The sequence below is a fragment of the Coenobita brevimanus genome, chromosome 93 (genome assembly GCF_032717465.1).
Source record: "Coenobita brevimanus isolate Jiangsu-jjx chromosome 93, ASM3271746v2, whole genome shotgun sequence".
In the NCBI taxonomy this organism is placed as follows: Eukaryota; Metazoa; Arthropoda; class Malacostraca; order Decapoda; family Coenobitidae; genus Coenobita; species Coenobita brevimanus.
In genome coordinates, this window is record NC_137046.1 from 50,554,686 (window position 1) to 50,572,856 (window position 18,171).

At 41.4% G+C, this 18,171-nt stretch overlaps 1 protein-coding gene across 2 annotated transcripts in view; it reads left to right on the forward strand.

Moving 5' to 3' along the window:
- Positions 1-16,638, forward strand: part of LOC145412590 (uncharacterized) — a 73,532-nt gene extending 56,894 nt beyond the window's left edge. For both annotated transcript variants that reach the window (XM_080282498.1, XM_080282499.1), the window contains 3 exons: positions 2,795-3,061; positions 4,677-4,805; positions 13,832-16,638. In XM_080282498.1, coding sequence (XP_080138624.1) covers positions 2,795-3,061; positions 4,677-4,805; positions 13,832-14,035 — 600 coding nt within the window. In that variant the 3' untranslated portion in view covers positions 14,036-16,638. The remainder of the gene's footprint in view (positions 1-2,794; positions 3,062-4,676; positions 4,806-13,831) is intronic.
- The last annotated feature ends 1,533 nt before the right edge of the window (positions 16,639-18,171 follow it).

Here is an 18,171-nt window from a genome sequence, read left to right on the forward strand (position 1 = left end):
TGGTTTGGACATGTGAAGAGAATGGAGAATGAAAGACTGACTAAGAGGGTGTATGTAGGTGAGGTGGAGGGAGGGAGGGAGAGGGAGAGGTAGACCGAGGATGAGGTGGAGGGATGGAGTTGAGAGGTATATGAGGGAGGGGGGGGTGAGTTGGGGGGAGGGTAGTCGAATGGTGGGTGACAGAGCGACTTGGAGGCGTTTTGTCTGCGGCCACCTTTTGCGGGATTAGGGCATCGGGGTATAGATAGATAAATAGATAGATAGTAATTAAAGTCTTCCTTAAATAAACATCGGCTATACAGTATTGAACCGTCAACTATCCCTCTCAATTTTGATACTGTATTTTTGAATTTTGTCAGTCTTGCAGAGTGGTGTACTGCAGATCCTTGTCGTATGGTGGATTTTTTAAAAATTCATTTTTGCTGTTAATCAGTCAGTCATATAATGCCTGAGAGTGTTAATACAGGTACTGGTACCATTAGCCCTTTTATAAGTCAGCCAGCCAGTCACATGACACCATGCGTCCTCTCAAGGAATGCGAATGTTAAGGTTGGCCACGGTAATGTACAGGCCTACCCTGATATGCAGCGGTGTTGTGTGTGGGAGTGTTCAGACAGCGAGTTGCCAGATATTGAAGCAATTTTCTCTAAAAGATACTGAGGAAAAGACAGGTGTGTGTTCCAGGCCCAAACCCAAACTTTCATAGTACCTTACTCCATCAGTAGAGACTGACACAGAAACATCATCATCTAATCCAGTGTTACTCCATGAGGAGCATAGGAGCCTGGGACTAGGCAAGTTGGTCCTGACATTTAAGTTAAGAGTGACCAGCTTCATTCATCCCTGAGTGGCATGACATGGGCAGTAAACCCCAACCACTCCTTGGATTTAAACCTGTGCAGGCTCAATCTGGCTGGAGCACTTTAATTACCCACTAAGCCACCAGGTGTCATAAGCTGGTTATATGGTTATCACCCAGTGCAGTAAATGGTTTCCAAACCATTTGGCTCATCATTCAGTGTAGAGACACCCATAGACAGAGGGAAGTTATTTTCCTCTTAAAAACTACTATTGCTAAAAAAAATGGGACATCAAACCACATGCAGACATATTATGGTAATTTATTGATGGTCCTTTAACCCCTTTGTGCCGGATGTCGGTCGGAACTGATGATAAAGCGGTGGTTGGTAAATACTGGGTGTCGGTAGGAACCGCAAATGAAATACCGCCACAGTTTGAAGTGGCCGCCATTTGATCTTGTAACCAAAGGATAGGGAGAGACGGAGAGACTTCTGCCACACCACATAAATGCTGATCAGTCTTATCGGTGACTTGGCCAGGTGTAGAGCAATGTCATAGGAATCTGCCTCGTCTGATTCCATTAAAGCCTCACCCAGATTCCTTCCCTCACCCATCCTTGCCAAGCCTCTACCCAAGGATACTTGATATATAAGTGATGTGTTGGTTGTTTGTACTTAATAAGTGATAATGAAAGGTCAGAGCTGGTAAATGAAGTTGTGTTCGTAAATATCTTGTGTCTCTCTGACAGTAATGAAAGAAAAACTAAGTCGCACCTGTAGAAAATGTTTTGAGTTGGTCACACCTGTAGAAAATGTTTTGAGTTGAACTTCTGTATTTTTCTTGGCCCTGAAATCATTATGCAAAATATGTGATATCAGTTGTAAATGTGATATCAAGTACAAACAGAAAAAGTGCTATAGAATATCAGTAGTAAAGTAAGTCAGGACCGCGTACCCACGCATGGAGACATCCCGTCTCAAGCGCCAAAAGTTACTCCTCATGTTCACGTCCATTCTCGTCGATGTGACTACCTGTAGACCTGGGGATGCTTTCATTTGTAAGAAGAAGAGTTGCTGCATAATATTGTCTTTAAATTGTTTCCCTGACTGCTATACTTTTCCAGATATGAAGGTTTGAAAAAAGGCTATTTTAGGAAATGTGCCCAAAAGGAGAGGGAGACTGAGCCAAAATAAGCCCAGTGTTTAGGGGTTAAGTTCATTTACATTTGTTAATTTTTCAGCTGTACAAAATGCAAAGTGTATTTTTACACCCCTGCCTGTAATGCTAGAGAGGGGGGTTATTTTGTTTGTCTCAGCTTGTCTGTCTTTCAGTCTAGGTGTTGGCAACATTATGGAAGAAACTAGTGGATGGGATTACATCAAGTTTTGAATAATGATTAATGACCATCAGAGGCTGCCAAGGATGCATGGATGGCTGCCATTAGGTGACCATGGCCAATGCATGCTAGCATGTTGGAGCCTTTATGAATAAAACAAGATGAATAAATTATTAAATATTAGACAAGCAAGGTCACAGAGCAAAGCCAGATCAAACTGTTTTAACCCCAATTTAGGAACACTGAGGGTCAGGAAAAGATGAAGTGATTCAGTTTTGAGAACAATTGGTCAAAAGTAAAGGTCAGTGGGCAAGCCTTTTTGACCAAACATGATGGAAGAGTGCAGATTTAGCCAAGAATGAAGAGTCAGTTTGAAGAACAGTTGGTGAAAAGTCAAGAGTCCAGGACAAGGTCAGTTTAAACACTTGATACAAATTGGACCATACTTAGTAGAATTGTTAAGGGTCAGGCAAGGCTGAAATAATTTGATTGTGAGAACAGTGGGTTGAAGGTCAAACAGAAGGAAAGTTCAGAGGTATTGCCTTGATCAGTGTAGGCACAGAGTGTCATGCACTTTCACTGCTTCTTCTTGTTTTTTATGATTGAGATTAAGTACAGCATCATTTCATTATTAACTAGTTCTCTTCCCTTGCACAGGTAAATCTTACAGTTGACTGGGATTATTCGCCCATCAATTATACCTGTTTTGATCCCAAGCATCATCGACTACCAGTGCAGACCAACTTGTCTTCAGTAGAGCAGTGTATATATATACCCAAGGGTTATACACCCCAACACCTGTGTATGTATCACACCATTACGTATAATACAACATTGCCAACATTTGGACCACACCGCCCTATCTGGCCCGTTTATGGAGAGTACAAGTTTGTGCCAGTGCAGCGTTGGCTTCACAGCATTGAGGTAATTTTTATGTTGGTGATAGCTCGTTTGTTCCTGTTTTTGGAAGTTATGTGAAAAGTATCATACATATACAGTCAGTGCCATTACTTAGATTAAAAGATGCATAGACTGTATCAAAATGAAATTACTTGTTAAATGTAGTCCTCACAACTCACGTCATCACAAGACTGTAGGTACTAGTATATACTGTAGTTCATCATCATCATCATCATCATCATCATCATCATCATCATATTGCAGTTTCTAGCCATCCATCATCCAGTTCTGTGTGCCACCTTTATTAACACTGAGAAAATTCAATGGATGACACTGGAAGAATGCTATTGAACAAAAGAGAAGTAAGAAGTAGATGGAAAGACCATAAAAGGGGGGGGGGGGAGATGGAAAGGATTACTTTGAATTGCTGATGAATAGGACTTATAATGTCAGGGTAGTGGTTAAATGACAGTTTGGTGGTGCATAAGGAAGAATTAAGAATGCCATTGGCAAAAATGGTGATGGCTATGAGAGGTTTAAGAAAGTGAAGTAACAGCTGTTGAATGAAGTACTGTGCTGTATTAAGGCCCGTCCAGACGATTGAGCAATGCCCGCGGGCACAAGCGAGCAGTTTGCCTGTTGACGGGCTCACCGCTTGTGCCCGCGGGCAAATGCGTAAATTGCCAGTTTGCCTGTTGACGGGCTCACCGCTTGTGCCCGCGGGCACAAGCGGTGAGCCCGTCAACAGGCAAACTGCTCGCTTGTGCCCGCGGGCATTGCTCGATCGTCTGGACGGGACTTTATATACTGTATGCAGAAATGATGATGGGTAGTGAATTCCATATGGAATACATGTTACAAAACTTGACTGAGTTGTAGTTGTATCAGGGAAAGTGAAAAATGGCTTGTAGTACACATACAGTATGAGTGAAGTTACCAAAGTGAATGTAAAAAAATATTGTGAAGTATGCTGACTGTTATAGGAAAGTCTTGTGGAAGAAAATTGTGACAGATTCTTGAATGTCTGTTAAATAATGAATAGGATTGTTTCCACAGGGATATGGAAAAGCTGGAGTAAGGTAAATGATGCAGAATCATACAAGGACTGCACAGTATTTTTGGGAAAAAGCATATAGGTAATGAAGAAGCTGACAGTTGTGATAGAGAAACACATGAAAATGGTTTGGCATCCATATTCTGGGAGTTTTATTTGACATGTAAAGGGGGTGGGGAGGAAAAATGTGCTGATGAGTAGGCTTGAATGATGTGTGAATAACTGTCTGGCCCATTTCATGGATGTGCTGTTGATTGTTCTACTTTTATACATGCTCTTTTCTTGTTTCTGGATCCTGCTTCATTGGATTCACCCCAAGTTTTAGGTGGAAAAAATGGTTAGGATGAGGATGATGAACAAAATACATGTAATTACAGTAGCATGTGCACATGCTACTGTACTGTGTTGAAGAAACCCTTCTGTGTTGTGAATTTCCATATTTGGCTGAGGTAGCTCAGTATATAAGTAAAGATTACTTTTCAGAACTGTTTGTATAATTTATTTAATAAGAATTATTGGCCATGTCTGCTGCCAAGATGATTAGTGATATATGTAAAATGCCATTAATGAATGCATATCTTTCAGCATGGTGCTATAGTAATGCTGTATGATCCCTGTACTGAGCCCATGCTTGTTAGTCAGCTGAGGAATCTTTTAACTGCATGTCTACGAAAGCATATCATCACACCCTACACCCTGCTGACTCAGGAACGGGTGAGTGACTACAGAGTTAGAAATTAAACTGCTGCATATATTTTGGTGATAATTTCAGAATAGCAGTAAATTATGGTTCAGGTCAACCTCACTATGCAGTTGGATTATGTTCGTAAAGACCAAATAAGATACTGTACAGTAATTATTCATTGTACAGCACAGTATTGCTTATCGAACATGGGGATTATAGTGATCGTGTAAACAAAATTTGCTGTCGTATGTTGAAAAACTGTGCTTTATGAGGAATTTTAGTGATTGTTTAAGTGAAAATTGTGATCGTACATGGAAAAATGGTGCTGTACGGTAATGTTAAGTTTGTATTAGGAAACAGTCATATAATGCTTGATCATAATATGAGGGTGCTCTATATTGCTAGTGTATTCTGCTGTAAGAAATCAAATTTAAAGAGTTAGAGGATACTAAAAACCATCAAGAGAATTAATTCAAAATTAAAAATCTAGTACAGTAAAAGCTCGATTATCCGAAATGCGTGGGGATTCTTCCATTCCAGATATGGAATTTTGTGGATAATCAATTGTTACTCTTTGGAATTTTCTGAGAGGTCAAACAAATGAAATAGTACCAAACTTGGGACTTTATTTCTTAAAGTACATTATTCAGTATTAGATCCAGTACAGGTTAGATATAGTACAGCTACACTCACACTCATTAGTATCTGCCCATGGGTGCCCCCTTCCTACCTCAGAATACCCAGGGAAGAGGGGAGGGGGGGACAAAACGAGCTCCACCCGCCAGTACCCCAGCTCCCGACCATTCCCCATACTCCTACCCAACCCCCCACACCACCTGTCATTCTTAACTACAGGCTGATTTCATGCTTAACACTCTTGGTCCCACTAATAATACAAACAAAGAACATTAGGATATGTTAAAAGAATATAACTGTCAACATGTTCTATCTATCTATCTATTGCCAGACGCCATAATCCCGCACGGGGTGGCCAGTGACTCAGAGTTATTTGTTTTACAGGGAGGGGCACTAACCCTCCACCAACCCACTTGGCACGTAGGGAGTGTCAACATGTTGCAGCAAGAAATTAATGCATTATGACGTTGACAGTAAAACAAAAACGTTAAAAATGGAAACCTCAGGCCTCCTGTGTTGGGTGCACTGCTTTGCAAACACACACACACACACACACACACACACACACACACACACACACACACACACACACACACACACACACACACACACACACGCACACACACACACGCACACATTCCCAAACAGACACGGACGCATGCAAACACCCAACGCATGAGGCCTGGGATGGCCGTTAACGTTTTTGTTTACAGACACGGATGCATGCAAACACCCAACGCATGAGGCCTGGGATGGCCGTTGTTAACGTTTTTGTTTTATTGTCAATGTCATAATGCATTAATTTCTTGCTGCAGGATGTTCATAATCATATTACTGTATATACTTTTTACATATCCTAGTGTTTTATATTTGTGTAATAGTAATATGACTATGAGTGTAAAGTATGAGGTTAGCTTGAGATGTAACTGCCAGTTAAGAATGACGACTGGGGGGCTGGGAGGGATATGGGTATGGGGGAGGGTTGGGAGCTGGGGTAGAGGCGGGTGGAGCTCGTTTTGTTCCCCCCTTCCGTCTTCCCTGGGTATATGGGGGTACGAAGGGGGCACCCCTGAGCAGAAATTAGTGATCGTGAGTGTACACTACAATACATAAAAAAAGACAGCAAGAGAAATTGTACAGGACTGAACACAAACCAGCAAACATTACCAAAAATTATTTAAAGAAAAATTTAGTATATGTTACAGGCCAAAATAATTTTGAAATCTTAGCTGTGTACACTACTTTATCCTGTACCGTAAAGAACTAATCAAGAATTATAGGGGGATGACCGGTATCCGGAATATATTCGACCCCATGCCGGATCGAATTTGTGTTCCAGTTATATGGATGTTCCGATGCATCGGACGCTGGTTAATCGAGCTTTTACTGTAATATGTAAGAAGTATCAGTAGTCATATTGTAAGAAATGGGCTTCATGGACAGTTGTATAGTTTAGTGTAGTAGGCCCTCTCCAACCAGTTGTATTAGATTTTTTAAAAACCCAGTGATTGGAGGAACTGTGCTTGGCAAATGTATCTTTTAATGTGAAAAATGAGTTTAATGTGACGTGCAGCCTTCATAACAGGTGGTTCCTGTTGTCAGACTGTATGAGCAATACATTTTTGTTTCCTTTAACTACACAGACAAGTTAGACCTTCCAAAGGATATTAAAAAAGTATTTATCATTGGCCATCATAACAAAAAAGTTATTAATGGGGTAATTTGGAAAGAAATTTGTCTGTGATGGCGAGGGGTAACAATATGGAATAGTTGATAGACAGGACACAAAGTAGCCTAAATAATATTCCTTTTATGTTATTAAAATCATCATTATCCAGACCTCTTTTCCGAGTCTAGAGCAGGGTGAGGAGTAGCAACGTCCAGACAGCCCATATTTGCCCAGTCCAATGGGCCATGCTTCCATTCACTCATCATTCAAGTCCCTGGATTCCTGACTGTATTGGATACGTCAAAAACATTCACCACGTTCGGTAGCTTCACATAAACGTATCCAATTGAGTACATTTGAATGCTGCCACGTTGAAAAGGGGTGCCATATCCCTGATCGTGCACTTCACAACATTCATCCAGCCAGATTGATCTCTTGTCAGTTCCCTAGCCTCACCAACTTCCAAACCTCTCTTCCTCATACACTCATTCACCATATCTCTCCATCTTCTCCTTGGCCTACCTCGCCTCCTCCCTCCTTCAGATTCGCTCAGGTATGCCTTTTCACCACTGTTGTTATCCATTATCTCCACATGACCATACCAGCTCAGTACACTCTCTGATTCTGGTGTCCACTGACTTCCTCACTCCACATCTTTCACGAATCACATTATTTCGTATCCTATCTGCCCTTTGTACTCCACATACACATATGTGGACATTATTAGAAAAAAAAAATGAATTGCCATTCAGAATATTAGAACATCTTTTCAGTTAAACAGATGTTGAGTCAGGGTGTTTGTGCATGCATACACATGTTCGCTTACATAAGGGTCCCAGTGAATGAGGTAATAGATTCTTTTTGTGCTGTCCAATCTTCCTCATAAAGTTGATACTTATAACTCAATACTGAGGAGTGCCAGAGATCAGGTAACCTCTCATCCTATTACTTCCAGTCAACAATCAGAAAAGATTAGACATGAATCTCCACATTGGTGGTCTGTGGAAGTTGGATAATACCTTTCTGGGTTAAAAAAAAATAAATAATGCAGATCTGGAGGGATTGGTAGATGAAGCTAAGTCCACTATATTCTGCTGTCATATGTTTACATGGAGCCTTGTTTAGAGGTAGTCCATTTGGTGACTGTAACAGCAGTAAACCCGATATTCTTGTGGGAAGTGTTTACTTTGACACATGAGGCTTGGACATACATGCAGTTTTGCAGCTTGCACCCTTCCATTCAGAGTAGCAGACCAGTTGGTGGGGGTCCTCTACCAGCCCACCTTAATAGGGCAACAGGAAAGTCATCAAAATCAGAGTTGAGATCTGTGTTTGGGTTGTTAAGATTAGCAATTAACTGATTTTTTAGCATTTGTCAAAGATGCCGAAGATGTCAAAATCTCATTGGACAGGGTCAGGATGTCAGTGTTCCATGAAAGGTCAGTCAGTCATTCGTGTCATTTTGTGTCCCAGATCCCAAGGAATCTCAGTTGACATAAGTCAAGACTCTTCTGGTAAGTTTGTAGTCTTATGTGTCACATCATCCTCAGGATAGACAAATTTAAATCACTCAGTTGAGGGATAGAGTAAAAAAGAAGAATCAGACAGCAGGTTGAGGCCTTCAGTTCCAGATATGGACAAGTGTCATAAATGGAGATGGAAGAAAAGTGCAGCTAAAGTTTTTCAACTTTGAGAACACAATATCTCGATAGCCTTACGAGCTATCAGGGCAATTTTTTTCCCCAGTGTCTTCTCATATTTCTGCCTGTGGGTGACTTTACACTAAGTGACAAGCCAAATTTCCTGTACACCAGGAAACCATTTACTATGCTGGGTGGTAACCATATAACCAAATTTTGGCACCTGGTGGTTTTAGTGGGTAATTATTGCTCTCCAGTTGGATTGAGCTGGTGAAGGTTTATATCCAAGGGGTGGTTAGGGTTTATTGCTCACATAATGCCATTCAGGGATGAGTGAGGCTGGTCACTGTCATCTTAAATGTTGGGACCAACTGCTTAGCCTCGGGCTTCTACGCTTCTCATAGGGCAACTTAGGATTGGGTGGTGGATGGATGGATGGATCTTCTAAGTTGCTAATGTTAAGAAATTGCTGTAAATCAGTTGCATTTTGATAGAAAAAATATGTATATTTTTCACCCCTCATAGGTACTCTCTTCTGTTGTTTTGCAATATCTAGATAATCTGATGAGCAATCAGGGCAGTTTTTTTTTTTTTTTTTTTTTTTTTTTTTTTATATATATATATATATATATAAAGAAAAATATGCATCTTCTGGGTCATTAATGTGAGGAAATTGGTGTAAACCATATGCATTTCAAAAGAAAAAACTATAACTATTTTTTCTGCTTCATAGGTAAGTACAGTTTTCTGTAATTTTTATCATTTGAACACAACAAAATTAATTGGCTGCTGCCATGACGTCAACAAAGTCCCACTGTCATCCATCTATGTAACCACAATACATTTCACATTAGGGATCTGGACCCATACAGTATGGGCGATGAGGGGGTCTAAAATGTGGCAGTTCTGACCCTATTGGAGTCTGCTTTTCTGGACTTGCTGCTACTCCCGGGATAGTATGAGTCCACAGGAACCCTGTTATGGCTGTAACTCAGTTTCACCAAATGTGGCGCTTGACCATGTCTGGAACTGGGGGCTGTGAGGCTGATTCCATTGCTACAGAGGTTGAGACCTAGTGGAAGTTGAAAGAATTGGAGGTAACGTAAGGTACGAGGAGAGAACTGGACATCAAAGAAGGATCAAGGAAGAGAAAAGTCTTGGGGAGAGAAGGAAGAAAGGAAAGTGCAGTTGTTACACAAGAACAGGACGGAGATAAAGGAGTAGAGGTCTCAGAGACATAAGCCAAGTTCGGCTACAGTTGATGACAGCCGTGGGGACAAGGAGCAACAACAGGTTGTGAAGGCCCAGGACTAAGCAGTCCCAGCTTGAGTTCCAAAAGGGTGTTAAAACCAGGCCAGAGTTGTCATCCACATTGTATACTTGTGGAGATTTCTCATCCTCTGTAATTAAACAGTAGAACATCAGTGGGTTGCAGATAACTTTCTCCTAAAGGAAACCTTACATCTAGCAAGATTTTGATGAATCAAGCATTAACCATAGGGAATAAGACAGACCCTATAGGACATCTGCCTATTCCTCCCATCCCTCTCCTCCCCCCTCACACACGCAAGCAGCATTAATACACAAATAAATAGATTTAAGACAAGGAAATGTGACGGACCCTAGAACAGCTGCATATCTCCCCCACACATACACACAAGTACAGGTACCAGTAAAACACAAAAAAGAGATTTCAGACTAGGCAATAAAAACACCCTGAAGGAAAAACCTAAGAGTGCTAAGAGAGCAGCAAGATGTTAACAGGCTGGAAAGCAGTAGTGTGGTTCCCCTTAAGAAAAACTTGGTAAGGAAAAGAAAAAATAGCAAAGGATGAGAACTTAGCCCACTTATGAAAACTTAGAAATAGAGAAGATATGAAAAAGGGAGAAAACAGGAAGAGGGAAGAATGAGGGGTAAAAATGTGAAGCATCACTCTCAAGTAATGCATCGAAAAACATGCCAAAAACTCATTTTACAAGGGACAAAAAGCACCCAGCTGGAGCACAGGGAAATAGACAACATCCTGGTAGTATGTGGGGAGGCCTGCGTTACCAAGTATACTTACAAGGTGAAGAAAATGAGAGAAAGATTGAGAGAGAGTGTCAGAATAGGGCTTCCTGAAACTATTATGGATCAGGCTTATGATGCATGCTTGGCACATCCAACCAGGAAATCAGGATGTGAGGATGATGGAGAGGCTCACTCAAGTGGTTTGTATAGCGTTCTGACTGGCTGATACTGTTGTGGGGTCAGTGTGATTTTATTTTCATCCAGACCAGTTAGGTAAATGGGAATCCTAATTTAGGTATGGTAAGGATATGTAAAAGATATACTATATAGCTTGTGTAGGTAGTAGCTCTGTTGTCAATAATTAGTGGTTTCTAACCTTGCACAAACTGTGTAAACCAGTAGTGTTAGTTTTCATATGAACCTTTAAAAATAATGTCCTGTATTTGTCATTTAAGTGTATTGTACATTATAGGTCATCAGTTTTGCTTTTGTTTACCTTATTTTAATACAAGTAGCCTCCACTTGTTACAGAGGTGGAGACATTGTGTTCGCTGGTAGCTATTATTATTTCCCGCCTCAGAGTCTCGTGACGATTACAAGAGAACTGGAGACTGCACAAGGAATCTGAAGGGCCCAGATTGTGTGTCCTGGCATGGGCCATTGCTGATAGAAAAAAAGTCCAAATCCCTTATGCATAGTGAAAGGGCATGTCAGAATGTCACATCAGTATTATGCTGTGAAGGAGATAAGTTGGTCATGCCTCCAGGAGATTTCAATACAACCTGCACAGGGAATCTGATGGGCCCAGGCTGTGTGTCCTGGCATGGGCCATTGCTGATTTAAAAAAAAATAATAATAACAAAGAAAAAAAAAAAAAATCCCAGTGGTGTCAAGGTCACGGTAAGAAGCAGTAGGTATAGACTAGTTACTGTCCACAGGAGAGTTACAGAGCTCTAGAGTGTCTATTATTTTTAAGATACTGGTAGTGATTTAGCATTTTTATCATTGTTTTGATACTGGAGAGGATTGTCTTTGTCATGGCCATCAGTTATGTAAACATTCAACTCCACTGTTGTGTAGAAGGAAGATGAAGGACTCTAGGATAGGGGCAGCTTCACCTTTCAGTCCACTGGGTTTATGTCTAGTTGATCCTAGGACCACCACCACACCAACAGTTCTTTGTTGAATTGTTTATAAAGGCTCTGACATGTGTCCATGCATCAGTCTTGGTCACCTAATGGTTGCTCTCCATGCTGCTCTGTCTCTGGCAGCCTCCCCTATTCAGTCCCTTATCCCTGAGGTACACTTCATGACCTCCTCCCAGGTCTTTTTGGGTCTGCCTCTCGCAGCCCTACCCTGGACGTTCACTTTTCTCACCTTTCACACCCAGTTGTTATCCTCAATCATCTCAAGATCCCCAGACCATTTCAGTCAACCCCTCATAATCACAGCACCAATACATTCCAGTCTCATCCTTCCTCTTCAGTCATATCTCAAACCCCCTTATGCCTTGCCTTCAAGGATGCATTACACATCCACCTAATTGTTGAAGGGCTCTTGCTAACTGCCGATGGTTGCAAGCCATTTGGCTCCTAAGGTTTCAGATTTATGAGCCAAATAAATTTTTAGTAGCCAAACTGACTACGAGGTGAAATATTTTGTGAGCAATAATTATATTTAATTATTTACACATTGTGATGATTAGAATCATATAATGAGGTTTTAAACATTCACAGTGGCGACAAGGAAAAACAATAATTGATTACAACGTGCTTTCTTGTTCATTTAAGTGAGATGTACTTATTTTGTAGTTTACTGAGTTTTGAAGTGGATGCATTTTCTCCTTGCCAAAAGGTGACTTGCATGTAAATTCTGTTCGCTGAAGGGAAAAAATATTTGCTTTTGCGAGCTGTGGCTCTCCAAATAAGAGCCCTGTGTTGTTACTTCTTTATGTTTGAACCCACAGATATCCTCTTCCTTTACTGTCTAGGTCTTGCTACCTTACACCATTATACTCCTAACGCATGTTGCATACAAAGATCCTTTAGGACAGAAGGAGAGCTCTCTCAGTGTTAGAGGAGGCAGCCACTCCCTGAACTTCCTCCAACTCCTTACCCTAGCCACAGAGCTAGCTCCAGCCCCACCTGCAGCACATAACATCATATTGTTCATCTTATTTATAAAGATTCCTACATGTTTACATGCTTTGGCCTTGGTCACGTAGCAGCCACTGTCCATCCTGCTGAAACTCTGGGAGCCTCTCTGTTCAGTCCCTCATCCCTGAGGTCACACATTGCGACCTTCTTCCAGGTCTTTTTCAGTCTGCCTCTTGCAGCCCCACCTGATGTTACCACAGTTCTAGCTTTCTGCGCTTAGTTGTCATCCTTCGTCAACCCCACATCCCCAGAGCATCGCAATCTACCCCTCTGCATCACAGCACCAATACCAATACACTACAGTCCCATCTTTCCCCCTAACTTTTTTTTATCATAAACCTACTTCGCCCCATGGCTTCACATTCAAGGACACACAACACATAAGCTAATCATTGTCATTTCTGTACATTAGAGCCTACAAATATCTTTGTCCTTTGCCGCCCAGGTGTCGGTACCATACAGCATTACACTCCTAACACATGCCACATACAAAGATCCCTTAGCATGGAAGGAGAGCCCTCTCAGTGTTAGGAGAGGCAACAGCTCCCTGAACTTCCCTCAACCACTCCTTACCCTAGCCACAGAGCAAGTGCCAGCCCTACTTCCAGTACATAATATGTCCTCCAAATAACAAAACTCTTCCACACACTCAAGCGATTCACCAGCAAGATCAGCCCTTTCACATCTGACAATCTGTACATGTTCTCCTAGACACACCATACACACTAAATCATTATTATCTTATAGTTTTCCTTCCCCCCGAATAGCTAAACACATCCACACACTCGAGAGATTCTCCAGGAAGATCAATCCTTTCGCACCTGATAATCTCTACATGCCCTCTTCAACACTTCACACACATGAAGTCAGCATTATTTTGCATCCTACCTCTAATTCCACTACATCACTATTGCACCCACATATTTACAGTATTATTTTTTCAGCCTCTGGCATTGCTGGCATGGGGTTGTAGCCTTGAGATGTCAAATGTGAATGCAACAGAGGTGAAGGAGTTCATCAAGAAACGGGCATTACATGGACCAGAAGGACACTATCCAAGAAATGGTGGCTTCAAAGAAGGGTTGATCAGGAGAGCAGAGTATCCTCCAGGTGCTGAAGGCAAGGATTCTAACCTTTGCCCAGAATAGGAATTAATATATTTTCATTTTGCAGCCATAGATGAACAATCCACATTGAATAGCCAGTTTCATACACAACATAAGGCATTGAAATTTATATTAGAAATATTAAAATATCTAAAGTATAAGACGTGTGCATTTAAAAAGTAAACACTACAGAAGAGGAGTCTCTCTCTCTCTCTCTCTCTCTCTCTCTCTCTCTCTCAGTGCAGTCCAAATATGAGTTAAGAGTAACCATTACTTATCTATACTTTTTTTTATTAATAAATTTTCAAAGCACCATTAATATTAATACTCATTTCTTTCCTCGTCCTTCTGCCTACGAGTGAGTTTACACTCCCTCTTCTGTCTTTCATTCCTTCATGCTTTCGTCTTCCTTCTGCCTGTGAGTGACTCTACAGTGAGTGACAAGCCAAATGGCTTCCTGTACACCAGGAAACTATTTACTACGCGGGGTGGTAATCATATAACCAAATTTTGGCGCCAGGTGGTTTAGTGGGTAATTATTATGCTCCAATCAGATTGAGCCGGTGAAGGTTTATATCCATGGGGTGGTTGGGGTATATTGTTCACGTAATGCCACTAAGGGATGAGTGAGGTTGGTCACTCTCATCTTAAATGTCAGGACCAACTGCCTAGCCCTGGGCTCCTACGCTCCTTATGGGGCAACATAGGATTGGATGATGGATGGACGGATTCTTTTTCTTCAATATTGTATATCACTTCAAATTGTTATGCACACTAAATGTAAAATTAGTTAATCAGATTAAGAACTTTGCTGCACTAGATTTTCTTCATTAAACTTTATGTAATGTGAAAGATTGCATATAGCAGACTTTTGCATTTATCAGGTTGGTTCATACCCCAATAAGCCTGATGCGTGGAGGTTTGACTGTACTGCATTCTGTCTTTCTACAATAGTACCATACCATTTCATTCTGTGAGTGCTGTAACTGCTGAAGGAGGAGGTTGATTATTGCAAAATGTTTTGTAGCCAGCATCTAGCTGTTTGTATTTGGAAATTATATAATGAAACATTGATGTAATGCAAGCTGATGGTATGCATTTTTCTTTAAATACATTGCATGGCATGTCCCACTTACATAGCATTCTTTTAAGTGTCAGGGTAATGGTAACACTGGTAATGTCATTGGTATTTGTTACATTTATAAAATTTGATGGAAAGGTTATGTGAATTGCTTAGAATCTCACAGTAATAGGATCTGATTGTGCTCTCTCTCTCTCTCTCTCTCTCTCCATAGGTGGGGGCATCCACCATCCACTCACTCGATGTAGTGCTGTTTTGGGTGTCTTCCTTTTCCTCTCTTCCCTCTTTCCTCTTCTGTCTTTCTTTCCTTCATTCTTTTCTCATCCTTCTGCCTATGGGAGACTTTATACTCCCTCTTCTGTCTTTCTTCCCTTCATTCTTTCCTCTTCCCTCTGCCTATGGGTGACTCTACACTGAGTGACAAACCAAATGGTTTCCCGTACATCAGTAGACCATTTACTATGCTGGGTGGTAACCAAATTACGGCATCTGGTGGTTTAGTGGGTAATTAAGGTGCTCTAATCGGATTGAGCCTATGTAGGTTTATATCCAAGGGATGGTTGGGGTTTGTTGCTCATGTAATGCCACTCAGGGATGATTGAAGCTGCTGACTTTCATCTTAAATGTCAGGACCAACTTACTTAGCCCTTGACTTCTATGGTCGTCATGGGGTAACATAGGATTGAATGATGCATGGGATTGGATGGAGAGAGAGAGAGAGAGACACACACACACACACACACACACACACACACACACACACACACACACACACACACACACACACACACACACACACACACACACACACACACACACACACACACACACACACACACGCACACTGCTCGCTGGTGCAGTGGTAACGTTCCCGCTTGCCAACTGGTGGACGGGAGTTCGCGCCTTGCTCAGGTTGCGAAAAGTTTCACTGACGAAGTGGGTGGTTACTGTCCCCCTCGAGCAAGGGGACGGGTGTGTGCATGTGTGAAGGTCACAGCCTTGCCCTTAGATCGGACTATATGAGCTTTCAGCTCCCTTCCGGGAGGGTAAAAGCTGACGATCACGACCATCAGGTGATCCTGACCGACCTGGTGACCCAGAATTACACACACACACACTTTTTTTTTTTTTGCACAGAGTTGCAGTATCACTTGTTTATTTTTGTATAAAAAGTACAGTGTAGTTGCTTATTGCTTACCTGCTTTCAAACACGAGTTGAAAACTTTCAGAGATGATTTTTTTTTTTTAAGTATTTTTCAGTGATATGTATAAAAAACCATAGCCAGTACTTAATAATACTAAAGATCAGAGTTATTTGAAGCATTCAGTACAGCAGTGATATTTTGGTTTCTCCCTGTGTTCTTAACATTCATTTATTATTTTGTACATATTTGGCCTCAAGTATTACCGTCATGAATTTTGACACACTTTTTCACAGGCTACAAATCAGCTCTATTCCAGTGAGGTTTGTAATTTATGGAGCCTCTGTACTTTAGAAAAATTCTTTATAACTTTTGTATTAATTTTTTGCATGCTGATAATAAATGTTTTACATAACCAGAAATTTATCATAACCATGGAACACAAAGAAAACCTGAGAGTACGGTTGAAAAAGGTAACCCATTTGAGGTGTTGCAAACTAGAACAGTCAGGATATCAAAATATTCTGATACATTGGCCTTTCTGGCACGCAGTACCTCAGAAGCATACAGTTGAGTAGTACGCAGGTTTGAGAAAAAGGAAACTGGGAAGGTGTGGCTGTTGGAGAAGTGTGCCAAGAATAATGCCATGTCTTATGTGAGAGTGATGTTGGGAAACATGAGTCTGAGAGAAAGTTTTATTCCAGACTGGCTTTACCAAAAGGCAGAACAGAGGAAGAAGGCTTTTGGTGAAACTGGTCAGGAATAAAACTTTGTCTCAGCCTCGTTTCTTCCCTACACCACCATCGTAATTGTCCTAATATCTCAACTACAGTTCTGTCTGTCATCTGCTCTTGAGGGTTCCCAAGTGAGAGAAAGGTATTACCGTAATGATGATCATCGACCCCCCTCTAACGTACGGAAGTGAAGCTTGGACATTGTTGGAAGGACACAAGTCAAGAGTGAGAGCAGTGGAAATGAGTTATTTAAGAGGAGCCTGTGGAGTCACGTGGAGAGACAGGCTGACGAATGAGGATATAAAGGAGCGTTGTGGTGTGGATGTGGATGTGATAGGAAGCGTTATGAGGAACACACTGAGGTGGTTTGGCCATGTGGAGAGGATGGAGGGTGAAAGACTGACGAAGAGAGTGTATGTGAGTGAGGTGGAGGGGGGAAGAGGGAGGGGGAGGCCGAGGATGAGATGGAGGGATGGGGTGGAGAGGTATATGAGAGAGGGGGGTGTGAGTTGGGAGCAGGGCAGTGAAATGGCGGGGGACAGGGCGACTTGGAGGCGATTTGTTTGTGGCCACCCCAAACGGGATTGAGGCGTCTGGCAATAGATAGATAGATAGATAGAGATGATCATCGTACAATAGTCTCTCAAATATCTGGCGATATTCAGCCAAATCCCCCGCCAGATACTACAGAATGCCAGATACTGTGTCGGCATCCCCAATCGGCTATCCATTCGGTGTTGAGCCAGATAATATGTCACCACCCTAAGCTATCCGTCTTGATCCTCTGTCCTAAAAACTTTGCTACAATGTTACTCATGAGTAAAAGATTAAAATCGAGCATAAAATACAATGCTGTATTGATACAGTACATATATAGTACAGTAATACAGTACATAATAGAGTATAATCACACATATCATATGAGGCGTCTAGAACCAAAGGGGCATCGGCACCAAAATGTACTTTTGAGTTATGACGCTTTAAAGTTATGTTTATGGCAACGTCATAGCCAGAAGGCAATAAACAAACCTTTTATACATCAAAATGATCATCAGCGCCTATGCTGTACATGTAAAGCCAAAAAAAACAAAACAATAATAACCGTAACCACAAAATAGGCAGTAAACCAAACCCCCAATTTATAAGTGGACATAATAACATATTGCAGGGATTTAAAAACATAGCAGAAAAAACAGCAACGAATGTATTAATGTACAAAAC